The sequence below is a fragment of the Xenopus tropicalis genome, chromosome 8, assembly GCF_000004195.4.
Source record: "Xenopus tropicalis strain Nigerian chromosome 8, UCB_Xtro_10.0, whole genome shotgun sequence".
NCBI classification, from domain to species: Eukaryota; Metazoa; Chordata; class Amphibia; order Anura; family Pipidae; genus Xenopus; species Xenopus tropicalis.
Genome location: NC_030684.2, coordinates 96,697,372 through 96,723,928, shown reverse-complemented (window position 1 = coordinate 96,723,928; position 26,557 = coordinate 96,697,372). Strand labels below are relative to the sequence as shown.

General features: G+C 36.4%; 2 protein-coding genes across 7 annotated transcripts in view; one reads left to right on the top strand and one right to left on the bottom strand.

Annotated features, from left to right (window-relative positions):
- begain (brain enriched guanylate kinase associated) overlaps positions 1–5,271 on the top strand; it is a 312,487-nt gene extending 307,216 nt beyond the window's left edge. For 3 of the 5 annotated variants that reach the window (XM_012967928.3, XM_012967927.3, XM_018096129.2), the window contains 2 exons: positions 432–515; positions 1,283–5,271. In XM_012967928.3, the coding sequence (XP_012823382.1) occupies positions 432–515; positions 1,283–2,659 (1,461 nt within the window). In that variant the 3' untranslated portion in view covers positions 2,660–5,271. 5 annotated transcript variants of the gene reach the window in all.
- An 872-nt stretch (positions 5,272–6,143) lies between these two features.
- Positions 6,144–26,557, bottom strand: part of wdr25 (WD repeat domain 25) — an 80,502-nt gene continuing 60,088 nt past the window's right edge. For both annotated transcript variants that reach the window (XM_002936588.5, XM_031891958.1), the window contains 3 exons: positions 14,492–14,662; positions 11,183–11,323; positions 6,144–9,563 (listed from right to left, as the gene is read on the bottom strand). In XM_002936588.5, coding sequence (XP_002936634.1) covers positions 9,342–9,563; positions 11,183–11,323; positions 14,492–14,662 — 534 coding nt within the window. In that variant the 3' untranslated portion in view covers positions 6,144–9,341. The remainder of the gene's footprint in view (positions 9,564–11,182; positions 11,324–14,491; positions 14,663–26,557) is intronic.

Below are 26,557 nucleotides of genomic sequence, written 5' to 3'. Positions count from 1 at the left end.
CTGCAGAGACAGTATCCATAAAACAAAAAAATCAGAGATGGGATTTGAACCAGCGTTTTGTATATGGGCCATATCAGAGCAACATGTGCAATATGAAATCGCTGAGACTTTTCTCACTGAGAATTACCTAATAAGTATATCAAATGATTCAACATCTGATTCACCATGTGTCTGATAATACCAAGAGGCATCTCCTTACATGCTCCCGGTAGCTGAAAATATTAAAGCAAATTATGTAATCAACCTGCTATTCAGGGCTAAAATAGGCAGTAAGTGGGCACTTCAATGGACAAGATTGATGGTACTCACTTTTGTGACCAGATTAACTGTGCTAGGAACAGTCTTTGTAACAAACAATGGCTTCCCTGGGTGTCTGTAGGTGTTAATAAATTGCCATCTTGTTGTTTATGTGATTTCTGTTTTCTTCATAGGAACTATACAGAAAAGACTGCAATTTAGCCTCACAGCTGCTGCAATGTAGCAAAAGCTACTTCCGAGCCCATAAATTATCAGAGGTAAAATCAAAACCCCCACTTACTGATGCATAATGTGACACCATTGAAAGGACTAATATGAGCATGTACCAAACAATCATTCAGAAATGTACATTGCTTTTTCATAGCTATAATACTATACTATATACGTTAATACTATAATATTTATAATGTGATGGTTATTATTTTCTGTGCATAGGACAGATGAGGGCACACTGAGTGGGTTGCATGAGAATGCAAATACAGTATGGGACCTGTTATCCAGAATGCTCGGGACCCAGGGGTTTCCATATAAGGGATTTTTTCATAATTTGGATCTCCATATGTTGTCCACTAAAAATAATTTAAACATTAATTAAACCATTAAAGATTCATTATATCTTAGTTGGGATCAAGTACAAAGGTACTGTTCTATTATTACAGAGAAAAAGGAAATATGTTTTAAAATTTGAATTATTTGATTAAAATGGAGTCTGTGGGAGATGGGTTTCCCATAATTCAGAGCTTTGTGAAAACGAGTTTCCGGATAACAGACCCCATACCTGTACAATGGCTTGCATTACATAGAGGGCATATGTATTAGCATGAGCATAGCTTTCCCTCCTCACTGACCACGACCAGTCATGTTTGTTTTCATTATTCTGGCTACATGAGAGCTGATAATTGTTCGGTAGGGGTTGCCAGAATCTTTGTTGGTGCTACAACATAATCCTTCAGAATTCTAAAAATTAGGATTGTGATAACATGTTAATTAGTGTCTTATCCCAATATGATTTGTTTTCCTGCAGTTGCCAGCTGACTTCCAGGAAAGAGTAAGTCAACATTTGGAAAAGCATGGATGTAGCCTTTCTGTGCCACTTTCTAACACAACATATGCTGACAGCATTCCTACTTGTGTCATTGCTAAGGTTTTGGAAAAACCCGACCCAGGCAGCGTTTCTTCACATCCATCAAGTGCTTCAATGAGAGATCTTAGCTATGAACAAGGAGGCCAAGTGCCTGAAGAGAAACTTCGCCAAAGGCAGCAGTTCAAGTCAGAGATCTACTGCAGTGACACTGCTCTATATTGCCCAGAAGAAAGAAGAAGAGACAGACGGCAAAGTTTTGACGTTCAGGTTAAAGACGAGGTGTTTCTAAGGTCTCAGAACTCTACAGACAGCACTGTTGAGGATGGATTCCACTCAAGTTTCTCACATGAAGCCTTCAATGAATATGTAGCATCTCTACCAACCTCTAGTTCCTACTCAAGCTTCAGTGCTACTTCAGAAGAGAAAGAGAACAACCAAACCAACACTTTAACTGCCTCACAGCAGGCAATATATATGGGTAACAGGGAGGACCTGTTTGAAAGAAAATCAACAACAGGTTATGAGCATGCAGCAAGCCCAAGATTTGTGAAATCAAAGTCTGTTCAGCACATGGAGCATAGCCCAGAAAACACTGCATCACCTAATTTCACAAGATCTTCTTCCTATGTAGAGGAGCCATTTCATTTCTCTAGAATACGTACACAACAAACATTAAGCGCTCATAAGTCACACAGTGAGTGTAGAAGCTCTCATCTTTCAGAAGACGATCTGCCAACACGATGGAGACAGTTGAGTGTGGAAGATATCGGAGCATACTCATACAGCAATGCTGGAAGAATTTCGCCATGTAGTTTTACTGAACAATACTTTGCACACAGTCCTGTAAAGCAGCTGGAAAGCAGAATGAGTCCACTGTATGCAAGCTACAAACAGGACAGCTTTTCAGAGGGAGAGGAAGTTTGTCAAACTAGAATGGGTGATTCCTGTTTTCTGAGAACAGACTCTGGCTTAAAAATTGACATCAGTGCCAGCTGCAAACAAGAAATGTTATCTACTTTCAAATCAAAGGAAACAAGAGACCAAAAAGGTGAAAGGATGTCAGTCCAAATGAGTAATAAAAGTATAGACTCTAGTTCATCAGCTAAGAGGGAATATGTTGATGTCAGTCCAAATAGTTCAGCAGAATCCCTCAGTCAAAGCCCTATGGAGGCTTCCGAAATGCACCAGTCTTCCATTGAGCAAGGACATTCGAGTTTCCATGGAAAGCCCCAGCAATTTCAAAGAACTGGAAGCATTGGCTTAACTAGAAAAGACAGTCTTACAAAAGCACAGTTATATGGGACCCTTCTGAATTAATGCGCTTCCAAACTGCAATAAAACATAAACATGATCAAGTTTTACTGACACAAAAGTCCAGATGAGTACTGGCTGGGTTGGCTTACCAGCATTAAGAAGCTGGGAACAACATTGTACATTAAGTACCTTTAAGCATATGAGCAAACTATTTAATTCATGGCTAGAGAAAAATAAAAATACACATTAACATAAAAGGAGACAAAATGGGCATGCAAACTAAAAGGGTATAAAATGAAAAATAGTTTCTAAAAATGTTAACCAAAGTTTAGAACTAGACAAATGTTCTGATTGAGCCATTTATTACATTGATAGTCAAACCTTGATTTTACATTCCCCTGGGGGTGTAAATTATGGAAAAATGTGAAATCCGGGGATGCAGAACCAAGGTTTGACTGTATAAAAAAAATCCCAGGAATCTGCAAATTATGCGGGAGCATAATGAATGCAACATTACTGTCCTACAGCAGGAAAACTATTCAATCCAGGTGTGCACCAAGCTGTGAAATACATCCCATGGCACAGTATGGCCCAATCGGTTATTCTACACTTTATGAGCATATTCCAGATTAATCTCAGTGCTGTTAGATTTAAATAGGCTTAATCTGGTGCTGCTTTGAACCAAAGCAAAACTTATGTTATAATAATAACTTATCAGTTATTATTGCCAGAATTATTGTACTATATCTTCCATGGGTTGTATACCCAGATATTTATAGCACTTTTACATAGCTCAGAACATTGTCCTTAATCACATTTCCCAAACTTTTAGAGCTTTGTTTCATCTAAATAAAAAAAAAAAGCAACTGGTATTTAGGGGTAAATAGAACTGATCATTTTTGGATTCTAGCATTTAGCAAGTCCCCCATGAAAGATTAGCAGCAAGACTAGACCAAATCCATTTACCTTATAAGAGCTTATGTTCTGCATACAATGGAATTTTCGGCCAGCTGAAATGCACCCAAAATCACCACCTCCATTTAACTTGAGGTCTGGCAGCAACAGTATTACAATTTTTAGCCCAGAGATTGGAGTACTGTGAAGTAGTTCCCATTCATGTTAATGGGTAACAGCAAGAAGTGATTTTGGGACAGCTAAAAAAATAAATAAATAAGCACAGACCACCGTATAATAAATGCAGGTAAGTTTTCCCCTGAAACAGTGTGGATGTGACTATGGCACATCATTAAACCTTTCCGGCACCAACTTGCTGCAATCATTATGCTGGTCTGCATTTTTTCTGGTACTTAACTGGTTTGTGGGGAAGCCAGGTAGCATTTTATATATGGTTCCCACCAAACTATGGGTTTGCCATTGGCAGAAAAAGCTGATGAACATATAGGCAAAAGGGTGACCATGGTGCATATAAGTTAACATTAGAACCCACACAGTACAGGGATGTCGCATTAGTAACAAGTTGCACAATAGGTAAAAAAAAAGAAGTTATACAGCACTGACAAACACTCAAGACATTTGGTTTACATATTTATTGTGATTTAACTGGTGGAAATGATATATTTTTAAATAGACCTATATAATTGCTCATCATTGATCATATACAAGAACTTTGGAAATGGTTAGGTTTCTTACTGAAAGAAAAAGAACTTGAATATATATTTAAGGAGTTTCAAAACAACAGAATTTCTGTTCAAGTAATGCTAACCATAGCCAACCCTTTTCTTCACAATGAGTAGTGGATGTAGAAGTGAGATTTATTAGGAATTGTGTTAATCGGGTCAGAAAGACTAGAGATATACAACAAGAGTCTGAGCTTTCCTACTACTGTAGCTCCTCATGTACTACCTCAAAAGTAATTGAGGGGTTACCTGTTAATTTGTTTTCTATAGGCTTGCATTTATATTGGTAACAAAGCATGAACTGTCCTCGATAGTGTTGTATTTTGCATTTCTAAATAAAAGCAACAAATTGAAATATTTCACTTTTTTATGATGCTGTGTTTCTAGGAATGCATTTCTAAATGACCAATAGTTACCCCCTATGTGTGTGAGGACTATGAGCTTCTGCACAGCAGGTAAAACCTTTATGGCGACTTTGAGGCTCTGGTTTCTATATATGTACTTAAACAAATTCAGGGCACTAGATGTCTTTCATATATGGGAATCTGAAGTTTGTTTTCTCAGGAATATGTTCCATTAAATATGAAAGCTGGATGGGAGGTTTTGTAGAAATCTGGCCACAATGTTACCCAGGGATATGGGCATCTTTTCTAAATGTGTGTTCTGCATCTAGAAGAGGAAGACCAAAAGTAGCTGAGGAACAACACAAATCATTTCCGGCTGGTGACCCACCTTCCTCAAAGTAAGGCTAGGCTATTACCTTGCTTTATGGGCGAGATATATGCAGTTGCATTGTCCTATTTTTACATCCATATAATGTATGTGATGCAGTGCAAGCTTGGTGTGAAATGCATTGCACCTGGCTTTTTGTCATCCCTTTGTTCATTAGTTATTGCCCCCCAAAATTGTCTATTCTTCTAGTCTTCTAATTGTGAATTTTCAATTTTTTTGAACAAAAAAAAAAAAGGAATGCATTTTGAATCATTTTGTAATTTTCACTGATAAATACTCAAATAAAAATGTCAGTATAAATACTAATGTCAGGTTGTGTATGTTTGTACTATGTAATTCATTGATGTGTTTTGATGGAACAAAGATGGTCAGATTATTAGTTATGTATGAATCATATACAAATAAGTATAAAGTGAGTTAAATATACTGTGACAGATAAATTCATGCACTATGTGTATAAATATTTTATCTTATAATAGCCTGGACTAGGAGCTAATGGCGACAGGATATAAGTGAACAAACTAAGCTCAGCTCTTAGTTATATGCTAGTTAATGAAATAGGCCCACTAGTTATTGGTCATGCAAGCCTTTCTGCCATCTGTAGAATTGTCACATTATTTTGTTACCACTAGAGTTTGTTTCACTTTTTAGTCTATAATACAGGGGATCCCCAACATTTTATACCCGTGAACCAAATTCAAATGAAAAAAGTTTTGGAGAACAACACAAACATGAAAAAGTTCCTAGAGTTGCCAATGAGAGCTATAATAGGCTATTTGATAGTCACTATGTTGACTGAAAATAAGCACCTGCTTTGAGGCCACTGAGAGCAACATCCAAAGGGTTGGCGAGCAACATGTTGTACATATATTAGATGTAAAGTAAGGTTTAGGTAGAGTGCTAGCACCAGTCACATTATCATCAAAATAGAATACTGCTTTAAATTAATAGAGCAAAAACCTTTTTAACATAGATCTTTGTCGGGCTCTTCTGTACACAAATGATGGTACTTACCTGCTATAGCAACTAGACAAACCTGATTGTGGTGACCCTGGCTCCTGCAATCCCCCTGCCACGGCATCTCAGTATATATCTCTGCACTGGGAAATAATAGACTTACGGGTTTGCACTGGGAAATAATAGACTAACGGGTTTACACAAAAATTACAAACAATAAATTATAACTTTAATAGAAAGCATTTTAATCCAAACAAATGTAACTAGAACAGCAAATGTTAAATGTATGACGCTGACAGAAAGGTTTTGGGGGGCTCTCTTCATTAGATGCAAAATGTGGCATGAACAGCACCCAACTTAAATTCCAGTTCCCACAAACATGGCAACACACACACAGCATTCATTAACCCATATTAGTGTGACTGGCACAAAACAAACCAAACAGTTTCACTAAATCAGGGCTCGTATGGCCCCTTTGTATCAGGCCACTCCAGGGCAAAAACTTTCCAAAACGGCATTTTTACAAAAGATGCCTCTGTATTGAGTATCTATGATCAAGATAATAAGTTATGTTGGAATATATTGATCATTTTTTTCTGCAATTTTAAACTTACTAATAACAACCAGCTTGTGCCATCTTAACCTGCTTCAGCATTTCTGTGCAGGCACGTGACTCCATTCAAACAATTTAATCCAATTAAGGGCTCTCAAGTGTTTACTTGTGCTTCCTCAGCAGTGCGTTACTCCACTAGGAAATTAGGAGGTTAACAGAGTTCATTCTTCCCTATGTGGCCTGTACCTATGGCACCACACTGAGCTGGCAGCATCTCTCCTGCATTCTGTGTGCTGGCATGGTGCCAGGTGTAAAGGCGTAATGTTAATAGAGAAGCCCCTATGCGCCTGAGCAGTATAATCTTTTGCCAAGAGAATGCTAAAAATGCAGAAATTTTGTATTATAATATAAATGGGATTAATAGGACTGCCAAACAACACATCCGAAGTATAAAAAAATCAATTTGCCTTCTATTTTGGGCACAGTGGCCTATTCATTTACATTTGAAGGGTAAATACTTTAGCAAATCATTAATGCTGAATTCCACATAGCTTTGAAATGCTCTCAATGCCTTACAACCTTTAGAGAAAGAAATGCTGCAAATTGTGCCAGAACATAGATTTCCTTTGGGCCTAATTAGATTCTTGCTAGAGCTGTAGCTGATACATTTGACCTTCCTATTCAGAAAATTGTCAGCCAGTCTCATCCCATCACCTTTTCTACAAAGGGTTTTGGCTGTGAAGATTCCTTTTTGCTCTGCTGCCCTGGTGTCTTGGGAGAAGAAAACCTTAAAGAGCCAGTAATACAAATTCACATTGTACATAAAACACCATATTGAACATTATAAATAAATATATATATATGAACAGGTTTCTTTACCTTATTGGTAAATTAGAGTTCTCTGATATATAAGTAATACATTCGACTGTCTGAAAAAGAAGTGTGATTCGACATGATCCGTTGGACTTAGGTTCAACATGCTGAACAGCCAAACTGGATTGTGTTACTTAGCATCCAGCTTTATTAGCAGGATGTGAATAGTTCCAAGTTCTGCAAAACAACCAGACTTTGTGCAACTGTAGTTGTACCTGTTTGTGAATCTGTCTTTCCCCTCCTTTTTTCTGTTACTAAATTCACTTTGATACATCGTACTATTTTACCCATTTGTATCTTTATGTCTGTGTTTTTGTGTCTTACTTCTCTATTTTTCTGATAAACTTGCTAAACTTGAGAAAACACAAATTGGAGCATATATATAACCACGGGCAAGTCAAGTAGTAACTACAAGAACTTGTTATTATGCTTATAATATGGTGCTATTAATCTGTCACTCTAGATAGTTAAAATATAAACTGCCATTTACCTTTGGGTGCCACAGAAACATTTAAATTGGAGACAAATCTCAGGTGTTCAATATCCGGTTTCTAAATGCAGAATATAATGACTTGACTTCAGTATAATGAACTCACATGGGTAAATGAGGAAGCAAGGTGTCACATAAAAACATTGTATTATATATGGTTTAGATTATAGGAGCAAAATATGAGTTATATTATGAAGACAAAGCAAATTTTTACTTAAAACTGTCAAGTCCTTCTTTACATCACAAATAAATTAAATTTCTAAATATAGCTATTTCATTATTCTGTACCTTATCTGAAATAATCAAGTTACTCTTCACTATCTCCCTTAGTATATGTTTCTCTCTGTTTTTCTCTATAAACAGAGGTCAGAGTCAGGTTTTGATATGGGGCTACCTTTCCTACCACAGAGCTAATTCAAATAACTGAATGCAGCACAAACAAAATCTAATAAAATAACTGACTGTGGCACAAATCTTGTCTTACATAGAGAGACAGGATTTCTGGTAATTTTAAAATAGTAAACTCTAAATCACCTTCTAGGCAAAAGGAGCACCCCCAAAGGCTGAAATAGACCTGTCAATCAAAATGTGGATTCTAACTCCTGCATGAAGAAAGAATGAAGAGAGACCGATGCTGAGAGGGAGATAGTAAAGAGTAACTTGATTATTTCAGGAATAGTATAGAATTTTAAATTGATTATATATAGGACATCTCTTATTTCAGTATGATAAAGCTTATATTATATTTTCATTTTCATGACAGTTCTCCTTTATTGTCAGATTAAGAATCCAAGCAGAATCAAGAAGCTTTTGTCAAACTTCCTAAGACTTTCTTAGCTTAAAAGTGTCAAAGGACTACTGGAAAATATAATATCAACATAAAGTATAATTTTAGCATTTTTTCCATTTACTGTCTGATCCTTTACCTGCTGGCAAAACAGAATCTTCATTACTATCAGATTACTCAAATTACTCTGTACAACTTATAAAAATACCTGGGAAGGTGACCCTGCTATTATGAATTCCATTTACAGTCCCATTTAGCTTGTCATATCACAATTATATAAGTCCCTGTCCCCTATAATCTAGGCCAAGGGGATTTTCAAATATTAATGGAATAACATTAAATATTAATGGAAAACATCTTCTTAGGGGTCAAATCCCATCCATTTAAAAAAAAAAAAAAAAAAAGGATAAGTGCAGGAAGTAGGTATTTACCCACCATTTAGAGAGCCACATACAGTCTATTTATATCTTTTCAGGGATTTGATTTGGAAATGTACTTAAGACAAAAGTGTTTTAAATTCTTTATTTTGTTTCTGTAGGGTTTGCTCTTTGAGTGTATTCTAGAATAAGATTATTTGCAATATATTGTATCCAACTAAATATGTGCAACTTCATGAACATGTTGCATGAAGGAAATGTACAGTACAGCTCCTGTAATATAGTACAATATGGCGGAGCACCACATATTCTTTCCAACTGTACCAGCACTATATGTAGTTACTGCCATATCCGGATTTGCCCATCCCAGTAAGATGTTGCAAGAAGTGAACTGAGAACAGGGTGGAAATTGACGCTGATGCAAGCGCTGCCATCACCAGATATAGAGCGGACAATTCTGGCAGTATGGTAACTGTAGAAGGAAACTGTGCCCTCTGAGCTTCCTGTCACTAGAAGAGATCCATCGGGAGAGAACTCACATCCCACAGCAAATCCTTCCACCTGTGTAGTGCAAAGGAACAGAACTTGAATTGGGAAAAGTAAGTAGATTGCCAGATGAATTATTGTAGCTATACACAGAAAACATGGAACACATGGAACCAAGACATAGCAAGGGTATCTTCTCTGGGTAGCACTAGTGTGGAATAAATCATTCAATAAACTAGAATCTCAGGCTTTTTTATATTTAGATGCCAGCGTTTAACTTAGATAAAATATAATAACTATATGCATGGGCAAGGAATTTACCATAAATGTTCAATTACATGAGGAAGAGAGTGGTCATTTACAACGCGAATAGTTGCAGTTTGCACCCTGCCTTCCACACTAGACGAATGGCCTCTAAAATGGAGCCATGAAATGTGTTTAATGTGATATAATGTGCATAATGTGCAGAGCACAGCAGACATTGTACAGAAGTGCTCTCTGAATAAACACTAAGGGGCATGTTTTTGAATTCCTTAGCACTTTTGCACTTCTGTCTGGGGTGGTAAATGTATAGGGGTATGTTAACATTTAGTATGCTATAGAATGTCCCATTACTGACAACTCTGCAATAGGTCTTCATTGCTTATTTTTTTTAAATATACATTTCTTTATAGTTTCATAGTCTGTGTTTTTCCAACTTTTAAATAGGGGTCACTGACCCTGGAAGCCAGAAAGGAAAGGCTAACAAAGATAATTATGAGATAATTATTAGAGTTCAATGACTACAAGCAAGAAGGTTACCACAAACAGGCTAAAAAGGCTCAGATTTAAAGAGTTAAACTCAGATTTAAGTGACCAGTAAAATCTATCAAATTTGGTAATTTTGCAGTTTTAGATTTTGCAATTATATCATTTTCAAATGAAAGTTACAAGCCTCAAATTTGTGGTTTATAGTTTCAACATTTGTTTAGTGATATTTACATGTGAGGGTGACACACCATAAAGGCTGATCTTGGAATGTAATTAAGTTGATATATACAGCTGATAAATTGTTAAGCATTTGGCATAGATGATAACAATAGGATCCCATCACTAAAATGGCATATTTTGGGGACAGCCCATATAACAAAATTTAAGTAAGAAAATGCAATAAACTGCAACACACTGGGAAACAAGCTCTATAATCTAGAACATAATTGCATACAGTAGGTTCCCCTTTCTCTATCAATAAACTCAATGAATAAGGGCATTATAAGGCAAATTCTATAAGTATGTCACCTATATATGTCCTTATACATGAGGTGATTTTTGGTGGACTTAAACATTCTACTTATTCTCTGAGCGTTTCTTTCCTATTTTTAAATACTTGCTTGACAGCTACAGAGATAGTTTTGTTCTGCTGTTCCTCTAGTCAGTGCCCGGCTCCCTCTCTACTTGAGTGAATTCTGCACAGAGCCAGGGACTAATTGGAGGAAACAGCTTGGTTGCTCTGACAAAACATAGAGATCTGACTTTGGCTGCTGTTGTCAAGAAAGAATAAGGTAGATATAAATGAATTGATTGCACAGCCATATAAGCATTCTCCTTTACCTTTCTTTCTTTCTTTCATTCTTTATTTATTGGTTAGGAAGTTTTTTCTCTTTTTCCCCATCCCCCAGATATAACAACTTAAAATAGAAAGAAGAAAGCAATACCTTATGTCCTTCAAATCTCTTTTTCTTATCCATTTTGTATGGGCGCTGGGTAGAAAACAGAGCCATGTAGTTTCCATTTGTTTGTGCAACAAATATACTTTCTTTTGGGTGCAAAGCAAGACTCGGGCATGTGTATCTCTCCTAAAAACCAGAAATACAGTTGGGGATATTCTAGGTGACAATACCACTTATGTAAAAGAACACTGGAAGATGTCAAGAAAGCAGTGTTTATCAAAGAAATACATTATCAATGCAATTTGAGATTCACGGTATAGAACATTTAAAATAACCATATTTATAGCGAGTCAGTGAAGTGCAACAGTAGCATCGGAGGGCATTACTCTGGGGCACATCCAGCAATAGAACTTAAAATGATAGCTGTATATATTGGGCAGATGATGTTCTCCCAAAATGGCTGATCCTATAATGGGCCTAAGACATAAACCCTAATGTAACTTATTTCAGAACTTAACGGGTTAATTTAAAAATGAACTCAAAAACCACTAATCCCAGAAAATTGATTCTTGGATAACACCACCACTTTTTTTTTATCAATTTATCCTCTAGGAAAAGGTTTAGATCATAAAAACACTGTAGCATATGGGAAGCATATGGGGATGCTGTAATGATTTAATTACATTTGGATAACAAGTTGTGGATAACAATATGTAGGATGGGGGAAATAATTGGTTTATTTATAGCTAAACATTTTACAGCTTGTAATATTGAGGGTATCATTACTGGAAGTCTTAAGGCAGGACTCCCCTCTTTTTATATTAGCTTAAAATGAATATCCAAATAAAAATAATCTCTGGCTGTACTTTGGTTAGTCTATAGGGATCATTAATAAACATAACTGCAGTGATGTAATGCATAATGGATGTATTTTGCCATGTTTTTTACCCACAATGCAGCTCCCCCCTATAATTCCAGCATCATTGTGGATGAGCACAGAGTTGCATTTGCTGCAATTGTGTCTGGTGCATCAAAAAATATGCAATATCTTGATAAATTGGATGCAATTTAGTCCAAAGTGTGTTAGAGTTTAGTGATGGTGGCCAGCCAGTGTGCCCCCCTATAATATTGCTCCCGGACCATCTGATTGATAAGTAAATGATGAATTGCTGATGTTTTAATACTGTGTTTTTGACTATTCTATTTCTTAAAGGGAATGTGCTACCTTAGTGCATAGAACATGTGGTATCCATGTCTGGGCTTTGTTTACTACTATGTATGTATGTATGTATGTATAACTTTATTTATAAAGCGCCACAAGGGTACGCAGCGCTGTACAATATTACAGAATACAAAATTACACACAGGGAGGACAAGTGATATAATAAATAAATACAATAAATATATATATATATATATATATATATATATATATATATATATAGTCTCGTAGAAAGCACTCCAGGGACATATAAAAATCAAAAAAATTTATTTAGACACAAATGTCTACGCGTTTCGATCCATACGGGACCGTCATCAGGACAATATCAGGAAGTGAGGTGTATAGTTAAATAGTGACATGATCCAATCAGTGCATGCATACAATTGAACACAATTAACCCCTTGTGTGCATATATAAAATCTAAAAGTTAAAAAACCATTACTATAGAATATAATGATATGTCTACCATCTAGAGTGCATGTGACCACCAAATTTGATTCGTTCGGGTCATAAGACACCTGTAAATATTGTGATAAAGTAATTATGTCCAAACAGGACATAATAAAAATATAAAATATGCCAACATTACCAAAATATCTATTTTGACTTAAAAGTAATATTTTTGGTTTCGAAAATATAGGTTTCCTCCACTTTTATGTACATGATTTTAACGCTATGATATTTGGAGATTTTCTTATCTAGTCACTATGTCACTTTACATTATGTCACTTTATACTAAGTCACTTTCTAATATGTCAATTGATTATGATATGTCACTTTTGAGATATTTTATATTTTTATTATGTCCTGCAAGCCTGGTGGCAGACGCTCTAAAGAGCTGTAGTTTACGATGGTTACCGGTAGCCAAGGCTCCCTGCATTCATGTTTTGCCAGTAAGAGAAATACAAGCAACTAATATATGAAACTGTAAGCAGTTTAGAAAGCCCAGGGTCAGGCTAGAGGCATATATGAGAAAGAAAAGCATTATTTCTTATGTACTGAAGTAAGCTAATTCATTATGAGTGTTTGTATTTACCTTCTAAATCATTGCCCAACTGCCAAATTTTTTAATAAGACATATTTATCGCTTGATGTAGTACATAGTAGTTATTGTTATCATTTGGACAGGTTTAGAAAGACTTTCAGAATGCTACAGTCTGTTATCTACTGCTACACTATTTTCTTCCAGTATCAACAATTCTTTCCACTAGACTTAACTCTAACCCCAAAAATCCTTATGAAACGTAAACACAATCCCTTAAACCTTTAGAGAAATGGCTGAAAGCATCAGAAAGTAGCAGCCTGTAGCATTCTATAAGCCTGTGTTCAGACTCAGCTAGTTCCAAGGCATTATTTCAATATCACAAATTGAACATAAGCCTTCAGAATAACAATATTTATTTCTGCAGAAGGTTCAGAGTTTCAGAGTTAATAATGGAAGGTTATGCACTTGGGTAAAAAAAACATGAATGCTAGTTATAAACTAAATGGTATGTTGTTGGGGGCTTTCCTATTTGAGAGGTTTTCACAGGTTATTGTGAATAACAGACTTTGTAACTAGTAAAGCTAATACAGGACTCTTTAATATAAAAAAGGGCACAGATGAAAGCATAACTTTGGCCCTTTTTAGATCACTGGTAAGGCCTAACCTTCAGAGTGGAGTGTACTTTTGGGCCACAGTTTGTAGGAACATTATCAATGAGAAGCAAACTGCAAATACATACAATTAACTGGTAAAATCATTAGAACACCACTTTAGTCTTCAGTAAGATAACTTTTACTTAAGCAACACAAATAAATGTTCACATGTGGCTTTGAATAGCCCTGCAAGGAGAAGCAGTGATGGCGGATTCCGTAATCCTTTCAAGAGGGTCTTGGACAGGGAGAATATGAAGAGCTATATTAAACTCCACAACTACAGTTAATATTGTGTATGTAAGTGTATGTTTCCATATAAATATATATATCATTAAAGTGTGTGTGTGTGTGTGTGTGACTGTGTGTGAGAGAGAGTGTGTCAGCAAGTTTTTTTTATCCATTTTCTAATGGTGTCAGTGGTACTGGGAGGCCACTATATAAGGTTTACGATGATGGACAGTTGTCTTTTCAAACCAAAACTATGTAGGACTCACATGGAAAATTTGATTGGAGATTTTTGCAGCAGTTTGGAAATCCCAAGCAATGATTGTGCGGTCTGCTGAATCACGACTCACAGAGTCCGTAGTGCTAAGAAATTCTTTCCCTCCCGGAAGAAAGAGGACTTCAAAATGTTGTTGCACCCCAGCTTTGTATATATGGATCACCTGCAAGAAAAACATTTTCCTAATGTCAGTCACTTAAATATTTAGAAAAGGTAAATTAAAATATCATGGGTACACAACAAATTATCTGATGTGTTAATTCTGTTTGATTTGCTAGTTTTGGCATCTCGGGGGCATCTTTTCCCTTTCTGTGAGATGCCACCAACAGAGAAAACAGTATATTTAACATTAGCCCAGGAAATGTGCATAGGGGAGTTAGGGCAATAAATAGCAGTCAATGATTGAGGACAGAAACAGATTTCAGTTCTTACAACAGATTTTTCCCATACTAAATACAGTTGAGACATTCATTGTGCCTTTTATGTTGCTTTGGTGCTAATTTGGCATATAAAGTCAGCAGTCACCTAACTGCAACACAATAACATGAAAAATATACATTATTATATTAAAGATCACAGCAAAAATGTACAAATGAATAGGTGGGGGACATCTGAATTTAATTCATTGTACAGCAAAGGGATAAAATGGCAAAAGACCAATTTCTGTTCATTGATTTGATGCAGAAGATCTTAAACGCCAACCACATAAAGTATTTCTGGGAATACATGTTGGAATCAGTCCCAGAGCGCCAGAGGAGACTGGAACAAACTAAAATTGATCAAAAAGATAACTGCTGCCTTGTATAGGCATCGTGCTTCTAGCCCTTCCACCCACTCTGAATTACATAAAAGCCCAAGGTTTGGACTGACAGCAGTATATAATTATTATCCTCTTTATATTAAACTGGAATTATTAAATACGAAACCATATGCAGTGGTTGAACTGTTGAAACAAGTTGATAGTATTCAAGGGAGTTCAATTCCCATTCTGAGTATAGATATTTTTTTTTTAATTGCTTTCTGTGAGGCTTTACGATTACTTTCCTGCATTTCAGACTGACATCTGTCTGACTACAGTTTGCCTGTTTTTTTGGACCAACTGATGCCAGACTTCTGCCTAAAATTTCCACTTTGACATTGGCCTTCACTGCCCTATGACTACGCTACTATAATCTCTCTTTGTATTGGCACTCTTGTGACTGACACACTAGGTCAGGGCACTGTAAATCTTTTGCTTAACTTGTGCCAAGAAGTTCCATTACCAAACATTTTTGTGGTATACATTTACCCCACAGTTTACTTCTTCCATTTCTAGACCTACTAATAACTCAACCTCATCCTGCTTAAAGGAGAAGGAAAGGCTAATAAAGAGTTAATCTCAAGATGCAGGCATACCTTCAGTTGTCTCAATAGTGCCCTTAAATCTCCCCATATATCTCCTGTTCAGATGATCAGAAGCCAAACAGGAAGAAATAACGCTGAGCTGTGTAAAGAAAGTTCCCATAATGCCTCACTCCTGCACAGACACCCAGACCAGCGTACATGCTCAGTTATTAAGACTATGAGTCAGCTTCCTGCTGATTGGCTCAGATCCACATTCCTAAGGTGGGGGAGTGAGTTTGTGGCATTCTTGAGGGAGGGGGGAGCAGGAAAGAGCAGAAAGCAAAGAGCTGCGTGTCTCTGGCAGAGGAAAACAGACAGAACAAATCTTTTGACAGGGAACTCAGTGCAGCGTTTCTGTGAGTGCTTATGGCTGTATTTACCTTTCTGATAAAGCTTACTTAGTTTTTACCTTTCCTTCTCCTTTAACAACCCCAGTGGCAGCAGTGCCTAAATCAAAGGATTCATATACAGAAATGAAATCATTACATGATGAGGTTATTAAGCTACATCCATTGACCCTACACCAGTGCAGAGTTGCTCATACATAACCTATATAAAACATTTCAAAAGTTAGGAATTTAACTGAAGGTATGGGAAATGTCTAGCGGCCATAAAGAAGCAGAATGAAGAATGAGCATGTAGATCCCAGAGTGCTAGATTAAAGGGATACTGTCATGATTTTTATGGTATAGCTTCTATTTTTTTCTTACACTGTTTATATAGCAAAAAATTCACTCTACCATTTAAAATGTTATTCTTGAACCAACAAATGTACTTTTTTTTAGCTGTAATATTGGTGTGTAGGCAGCCATCTCAGTGCATTGTGCCTGATTCTAAACTATCAGAAGGAGCCAGCGCTACACATTAGAACTAGAGATATTCTTGATAGGGAAACCTTGTCCTGCACAATTTAATGGGGAACCTAAAGCAGGGAAGGTTAAGTGAATTTCTTCTCTTTGCATGCACTGATGGCAGGAATGTCCCTGGCTCTGTTACCTGCAATATGCTTACTCTGACACTACAGTCAGTGTATAGTAGAGCCATACAAAAAAGGTTGTGCAGAAATATTTGTTACATGTGATATCATATAAAGGGCACATCCAAAGAACAAAACCCCCTTGAATACCTGCAAAGCAATCTGCCATCAGCTATAATCTGCATACCATAAATATTGAACATAAGATCATTATATCTTAATGAGCATGTCATTATAAAACCCTGTTTTCTGAAAATGTGGGACACTGTGTAAAAAGTAAATTAAAAGAATGGGATGATTTGTAAATTATGTAAACCTTATATTTCATTGCAAATAGGACAACATATCAAATGTTGAAACTGAGAAAATGTATTGTTTTCTGAAAAAAAATATATGCTCATTTTGAATTCTTCTGAAAGCCATTGTCTGTAAATACTGTTTATTGTTGTATCCATAAACAAATAACAAATCTCTACCATGCAAAGAAGAAACTATATATAAACATGATCCAGAAACATGGACTAGGGCATAGTGGGGAATATGGACTCAGGTGACGTGTCCTGTGGTCTGACAAAGCTGAATAATACTTTGAATTTAGTTTTGGATGCTGCATTCTCCAGACTAAAGAGAAGAAGGGCTTGGTGTATAGGGTGCATTAGGGCATATGGCATGGGGGCTTGCACATCTAGAAAGGCACCATTAATGCTGAACGATATACACGTTTTTAAGCATTTTGCATGTTTTACAACAGCATGGCCTGCCTGCAGCATAGACTTATCATCCATTAAAAACATGACTGATGCATGGGTTATGGGAAATTCAAGAGACTTGAACATGTAAAGGTAAACAAAGGCCCTGGACCGGATGGTATTCATCACGGGGTATTAAAGAGCTTAGCCCTGAGATTGCCAATCCTCTGCAGTTAATTGTTCAGGATTCACTGAGGTGTAGCATGGTGCAGAGCGACTGGCGAATTGCTAATGTGGTGCCGTTATTTAAACAGGCATCCTGATCTCTGCCTGAAAACTACAGGCCTGTTAGTCTGAAATCAGTAGTAGGAAAGCTTTTGGAAGGGGTAATAAGGGATTACATTTAAACTTAAATACATTGCAAATCACAATACTATAAGTTTGTGCCAGCATGGTTTTATGTGTAACAGATCTTGCCATACTCATTTAATTGCTTTTTCTGAGGTGAGCAGGAGCCACGGGATGGCAGTGGATGTCATCTACTTAGACTGTAAACCAAACTGACAGAAACACAAAAAAGACAAGAAAGAAAGAAAAAGAAAACTTAAAATCCATTACATACCCTATTACCTGCTTTGCTGAAAGCTGAGCTAGCTTATGACTTATTGCGTGTGAATTTCGCTACATTATTCGCAACGTTTGTTGCACTTATATCAGTATTTCATGTGGTTTAGCGGTTGCAACAATTGTTGCATGAACTGGCTAGTTATATGAAATGTAGCCTATGTAACTTGTCAGGGCAGGATGTCAATTGTGCAGCAATATGAGGGGAAAAAAAACATAAATGTAGTTCCCAACTGATTTCTCTCAGTACAATCAGTTGAAATTTTGTGCACTAGGAGTAAAAGTTAATTAAAAGTAGTTTAAGTGATAAGCTCCTTTATTGTGGTCAATGGTATCGAAAACATGACAATAAATGAAAAGTCTGTTTATTGGTAATTTATTGACACATAATTACTTTGCCAAGGTTTTTTATAATCGTGACTTACCTGAAAATGCTGTAAAAAGAAAGATACTTACCTTATCCAGTGCTCTCCGTTTTGAATTACGATCTCTTTTTTCCTCATATTGCTGCACAATTGACATCTTGCCCTAACAAGTTACATAGGCTACATTTCATATAACTAGCAGTTCATAGCAACAATTGTTGCAACTGCTAAACCACATGAAATACTGATGTAAGTGCAACAAACGTTGCGAATAATGTAGCGAAATTCACACGTGATAAGTCATAAGCTAGCTCAGCTTTCAGCAAAGCAGGTAATAGGGTATGTAATGGATTTTAAGTTTTCTTTTTCTTTCTTTCCAGTCATAGATTTTTAAGTGATACAATTTTTAATTTAGGTCAAATAAAGGGTATGTTTTTTGAATTTACAGGTGTGCCAATACTTTTTGTGTTTCTGTCAGTTTGGTTTATAGTTTAAATATACACATTGTGCACCCTGCACGGAATCTGTAGTGCGAGGTTCTTTCCTATTATATATATCTACTTAGACTCTGCTAAAGCGTATGATACAGTACCTCACAGAAAGTTAATGACAAAATTGAGCGATATTGGCCTAGAACATAATATTTGTAATTGGATAGAGAACTGGCTGAAGGATAGATTACAAAGAGTGGTAGTAAACGGAACATTTTCTAATAAGACCAGTGTTGTTAATGGAGTACCGCAGGGGTCAGTCCTTGGTCTTTTGCTTTTTAACTTGTTTATGAATGACCTGGAGGTGGGCATAGAGAGTACTGTTTCTATTTTTGCAGACCATACTAAATTGTGCAAAACTATAAGTTCCATGCAGGATGCTGCCACTTTGCAGAGAGATTTGACAAAATTAGAAAATTGGGCAGCAACATGGAAAATGAGGTTCAATGTTGAAAAGGGCAAAGTTATGCACTTTGGTAGAAATAATATAAATGCGAGTTATACACTAAATGGTAGTGTGTTGGGGGATCTGGGGATTTTTTTAAAATAACAAGCTGTCTAATTCCAGGCAGTGTCATTCTGTGGCTACTAAATCAAATAAAGTACCGTCTTGCATAAAAAAGGGGCATTAACTTAAGGGATTAAAACATAATTTTGCCTCTTTATAGGTCTCTGGTAAGGCCTCACCTTGAGTATGCAGTGCGGTTTTGGGCTCCAGTCCTTAAGAAGGATATTAATGAGCTGGAGAGAGTGCAGAGACGTGCAACAAAACTGGTAAAGGGGATGGAAGATTTCAACTATGAAGTTAGACTGCAGGGAAAAAGGCGATTGCGTGGGGACATGATTACTCTGTACAAGTACATTAGAGGGGATTATAGGCAGATAAGGGGTGTTCTTTTTCCAATAAAAACAATCAGCGCACCAGAGGTCACCCCTATAGATTAAAGGAACAGGACTTTCATTTGAAGCAGTGTAAGTGGTTTTTCACAGTAAGGCCAGTGAAGTTGTGGAATGCCCTTCCTAGAGATGTTGTGATGCTGTGACTGCAGATTCTGTTAATGCCTTTAAGAAGGGCTTAGTATCAAAGGCTATTGTGATGGTAAAATCTACAATTTTTTTTTTTTAATTTCAATAAATTGTTATTAAGGTCAAAGAAAAAGTAAACAGATTATGATACATTTGTTGCAAATGTGCAATATTTAAGCAGACTGGCTGAGCAGGATATGATATCTTGGTGGATATTAAAACAAAAGCGATATATAATATATAATAGGTATATTAAGTAGGGATGCACCGAACCCACTTTTTTGGGTTTGGCCCGAATCTCCAACCGAATCCGAATCCTAATTAGCATATGCTATGTAGTGAGCGGAAATTCCCCCCCCCCCTAACATTTAACGCTTCCGAATGCTAATTAGTATATGCTAATTAGGATTTGAATTCGGTTCGGCTGGGGCCGTGGATTTGGCCGAAACTAAATACTTCAAAAAAAGTCTGGATTCGGCCCGCATCCTGAACCGAATCCGGGATTTGGTGCATCCCTACTAATAGGTAGTCTGTATGTATACATTTGGGGGTTAGAGGTTTAAAATCTACAATTTTACCATCTTCAACCCAACTTAACTATGTAATGTTATCACGTTACACTCTCTAAATAGACCTAATTCTTCCCCCTATGACTTTAGTAACCTCCTCACTTCAGCAGGGCAGAGCTATACCTGTAGAATTCATAATCACACAACCTCAGACATTCTCTTACTCTGCAGAAGTTCAAATGTTTCACTAAAAGGAATCACTTCCATCAAGCCTTCACACTAACCTATTAACCTCTAGCAGCTCTCATACAAAAGCCCCTATTTCCTATTTGCTAACCTCAATTACAATGAGGAACGAATTATTATCTAACCACTTTATTACATTAACTTCCCCAAGCAGCCATATATTTCTATCCCTTGTGTCTCACTTATCCCTGCACCTTTAGATTGTATACCGCTGTTTTTCTGTATGTAATTTATGTACCCTTATTGTACAGTGCTGAGGAATATACTGGCACTTCAAAATTATTGAAATAATAATATTGTGTGTGTTTGGTAGAATTCATCAAATTATAACAATTTGCTCTTTGAAAGAAAAGGTTACATCCATGTTACCTGCTTTTACTCCACAAATATGGCTAATCTACCAAGACCAATGTTTCTTGTTTTATCACAACTGTTTTCACTCTACTGATTTTATAGGAAGAATATTGTAAGAATGAGCAATATAAACCTATTCACCAGTAAATAATGAATCTCTGAAGCAGCCTTTAAATAAAAAAAAATTGCCATTCTCATTAATTAATGCTGTTCTGCTTATCCCGCTTCTTCCTCACGAGGGTCATTACGATTAGTTGAAAAGGACTGTACAAATGCCAAAATATGGCTTTCAACTTCAGCAACAAAAGGTTAAGTTCATCTAGAGAATCCTATAAATAGATTCAATAATTGCTTTGTAGCCAATCCCATGTAAGCAAATAATTAAATGGACGGATATTGATTCCACAGTAATTTCAGGTCAGCGAAGATGCCTTCTAGCATATGAAGCTTCAGAAGTAAAATATTCATTTGAAGGTCAAATGTCGAAGGTTAGCGTTAATTTCCAGTCCTGTTAGTAATTTCCTGGCTTACTATTGCCCCCTGTGATAGACTGAATTATGATACTATAGCTTTTTCAGTTATACTGTTTTGCTTATCAAGTACATTTCTTTGAAAAAATGGAAAGTAATAACCCTGGTAGATAATATGGATAATATGATAACCAGAGTGGGATGCTCCTCGACATATTTAGTTAAGGATTAGTGCTGAAGCGCATACTGAATTCCTGCTGACAACTGGTTTCCAGCAAAGTCATATTATTTTGAAATTTAGACAGTAAAATCGGAGTAAAATATATAACACTTAGGGGCTGATTTACTTACCCACGAACGGGTCGAATGGAGTCCGATTGCGTTTTTTTCGTAATGATCGGTACTTTGCGATTTTTTCGTATGTTTTGCGATTTTTTCGGATTCTTTACGAATTTTTCGGATCCAATACGATTTTTGCGTAAAAACGCGAGTTTTCCTATCCATTACGAAAGCTGCGTAAAAAGTTGCGCATTTTGCGTAGCGTTAAAACTTACGCGAAAAGTTGCGCATTTTTCGTAGCGTTAAGTTTTAACGCTACGAAAAATGCGCAACTTTTCGCGTAAGTTTTAACGCTACGAAAAATGCGCAACTTTTTACGCAACTTTCGTAATGGATACGAAAAACTCGCGTTTTTACGCAAAAATCGCATTGGATCCGAAAAATTCGTACAGAATCCGAAAAAATCGCAAAACATACGAAAAAGTCGCAAAATGTTCGTTTTCAAGTCAGAACTTTTCCAATTCGGGTCGGATTCGTGGGTTAGTAAATCAGCCCCTTAGGGGCACATTCATCAATGTATGATTACAAAAAATTTGTATTTTTTCAAAATTTTAGAACTGTGAGTATTTTCTGTGCAACTTTTTTGTACTTTGCCACAATTTGTGCAACAAAATCGTATTTGTCGCAACGAGTACGAAAGTTTTGGAATTTTTATTTTTAATGCTAATTGTCACAAATTGTACGCATAATTTGCACTAATGAATCTGCCCCTAAGGGTCACTTTTAAAAATGTATTTCTATCTCACATTGCACCAATATAGGTGCAGTACTGAGAGCACCTTACAGCTCTCACCAAATCCAACAAGTACTGTGGGCTCCTTCAAGCCTTCTTTGGATGGTGCTAGCTCACAGGGGTAAATAGAGTTGTGGCAGCAGGTGGTGATCATTTTTCAAAATTAGTATTAGTAAATTAGAAAGTGAACAGAAAATTCTGATCATATATTCTTTCCTATATACTGATCTACCTGCGGTGCTGTGAGGATACCCACAATAACTATACCTCTGGCAGTACTGTTATTTTTCTCTTTCTTTCAAGAACTGAACTACACACTTTAGTATACCTGGGTAAAAAGTGAGGAGTTTATTTATGTAATTTCACCAATACAGTTACCTGTAGCACTGGTGAAATGTAGTACCTACATTATTAATGCAATTTTTTCTTAACATGTATATAGGATAATAATATTCCTCCATAACATACTGTAAGCAAAAAATGCAGCTTTATGAGAAGGAATTCCATTAACTTTATTTTTCTTAACATTTAGTTTAAACGGTAGAATATTGACAATTATTCTGGTCAGACAGCATGTTTTGTTTATATACAGGTATGGGATCTGGGGTTTTCTGGATAAGGGATCTTTCTCCATAACTTAAGTCTGCTTAAAATCATTTAAATATTAAATAAACCTAATAGGCTTGTTTTGCCTCCAATAAGGATTAATTATACCTTAGTTAGGATCAAGTAAAAGGTTCTGTTTTACTATTATAGAGAAAAGGGAAATTATTTTTAAAAATTTGAATTATTTGCTTATAATGGAGTCTATGGCAGATGGCCTTTCTGGATAACGGGTTTCCAGATAAGGGATCCCATACCTGTATATGACATGGAAGGGGATGTGGAAACTGAAGTCTATTCTTTTAGTAAACTAAGGTAAAACGTTTATAAAGCTGCTTTTTCTGGAGCTCTGAAAAATCTGCCCTACAGAGGGTGGAATGCTGTAGCCACTCCAAAACAATCCTGTTGTAGAGGGGTTCAACAGAACTGATCCCTTGCTATGCATGGCACTAATGTCCCTATCCACAAAAGCTGCAGCATTCCTTTTGTATTGCTGATCATTGAGCTTTATTAACTTATATCAATGAACAAGGCAAGGCCATAAGGTAGGCCATAGGCCATTCACCTACCTAAGTCAAAAAGGCACAAGTAACACTAATGCAAATAGAGTGGTGCAGCTTTGATGAACACAAAAATGTATGTGGCACATCAAAACATCTGGTGGTTCTAAATATTGCCAAGAAAAAAAAGAAACATTCTGCCTAAGCAGCCAAGAAGTGAATGCCATCTGTTAACATTTTTTTCCAGGCAACTTCAATGGTTCTTTTCCAAAAATTAAACAACTGGTGACAAAAACAAGGACAAAGATAAAAAATAAAAAAGCCATTATAGAAAAGTTGTCATGTGATCAGCTAACCTTGTCTATAAAAAGCAGTAATGTCTAAACTCAAACAAGACCCTATAAAAGGGTCTTCTAGAACCAAATCAAAATTACATTTTAGAAGAAATTAAAATGATAATCAAAAATATAAACTTCATTATTTATTCTTCTTTAAATATTTTATTTATAGCTGAAAAACATTACCTGACAGAGAATGCAGGGGAAAAAGTAATAAATAGTTACAGCACTTTGTTCCAAAACATTCATTTCTAAAACAGTTTGCAGTTCTGATTAATACAGCAAACTAAAGGAAGCATAACAAAATAAACTTTGCATACTGATAGCGAAAGAGGAGTCACTGGCACTGTGAATTAACTCCCTGTACCTTATTTGGTAGATTTTAATGGCAAATTTAATTACTGTGACAGATGGAAATGCTATGGATAATAAGGTCAAAAATTGAAGCTCCAAGGGTTTACAGAAGGCTCATAACTCTAAACAATTACTTCACATGATTTAACTAAAACACAGTTCTATTCTGTGACCCTAATGTGCACAAACAGTTACCATAGAAACACGACTTGGTCCTTACTGTAGTAGATGGTTATCTTTATACTGCAGTTTAAATAATAAGTCATTCTTTACCAAGTATAAGCAAACAATGACAGCTGCTCTTTCTCTCAGTCATCAAACAGTACCTACCTCATTACTCTTCTTTTAATGGGTAATCTATAAAATATTAATAAAAGAACCCTCACAGATACAAACAAGCGCTTCCGGCTAAAGCCAAAGTACAAGCCCCCAGACTTTCTGCAGTGATCCTTAATAGTATACACCTGTCTAGACAGGTCTCATTTCACCACAATAATTATGAAAAGTTACCTGGAAATTATACAAGCCAAACATTGAGCCTTGCTGCACTTGGTGCTGCTCAGGCCTTTGATTTGGTGAAATCACTGGGGAGTCCTGGAATGCTTTACATGTGGCCATGAAGTTACAGGATAAATGAAATTAATGAAATCTTCTGCCAGTGCCAGAACTGTTATACATGTTTGAGTGTCCTGTGATTGGCTAAAACCACATGTGCAGGAATGGATTTGTGGGCAGGCCACAAAGGCCCAGACCTAGGGTGGCAAAGATCGGGGGGTGGCATGCTGCCCACTGGCCGCATCTACACTGGAGATTGGGCAGGAGATTTGACAGGCATATGAATCTCCCACCCAGTCCCCAGTGTAAGTGTGCTAGAGCAGAGCCGGCAGGAGGAAGCTATGAGCAACAACAGATGGGTGAGATGGAATGAGGGTGGCTGGGGGAATGAGGTGCTAATGACGAAGGTGCGAGTGGGGGATGTGAGCATCAGGGGGGCCTGGAGGTCCTTTGTATTTCAAATGGTAAAAAATGCTCCCATGCCCCACCTAGTGGTGCATATGATAACAGCACTCAATGTTAAAAATCCATGTCCAGCTTACTCAATTCATGACTCCTTTGGTTATATTTAGTAGGAGAAACAATAGCTTATCTAAAAGTAATTCTATTGTATGTTGCTGGCTTTTTCAGAAAGCTCTCGATCAGGCACAATGACCTGCGATGGCTGCCTACACGCCAGTAATACAGCTAAACAAATACATTTGTTGGTGCACCATATCTCAGAGAAGCAAGCAGGGATCAGGGAATTTAGATATGCAGTAAGTACTTAAAAAGAATGCCTTTAGACTTACTTTTAATTTGTATTAAACTTTCACTGTCCTTTAAAGAGCACTCAAAGCATGTTCACATTTAATTACATTTAATTTATTAGTTTTGAGGGCTTATATTTATATAAATAGCAGTTAAAATTTCAAACCCCAATTTTCAGCCCCAAAATAATTTCAAAACAATATGATTTTTATAAATTAAGAACTGAATAGTGTCTTAGAATATCACACTTTTAAGACTAGAACAGTACACCCATCCATCTATCTATCTATCTATCTACCTAGATGAACAGATTTATATTATTTGAATCTTTATAAGGCTAATCATTGCCAACCAGAAATACACATGCACACATTTAAGGGACAATTCCTATTCACATTATATATAAAACACCATGTGCATATTCAACTTAAACCAATGAAGTATTCAAATAAGATCTGAAAGACAACATTTAATAAAAGTTCTCTCTTCAGTTCAACAATTTTCCATTTTTCAGTTGACATCCTTTATTGCATTTCCTCTTACAGCTGTTGTATAATGTGTTATAGAACTATGGAAGAGAGTAACACACATAACCTTCACCTGGCCTCCAGCTGCACTTAGGTCAGCCTTGCCTTAGGCCACAATGAAATAAAAGTTGCCAACAAAGAAAAAAAAAATATACCCCTTGTAGAAATAAAATAAACATCTACTAATGTTTCACATTTAATAGATCCCTTAGAACCAACCAAGCTA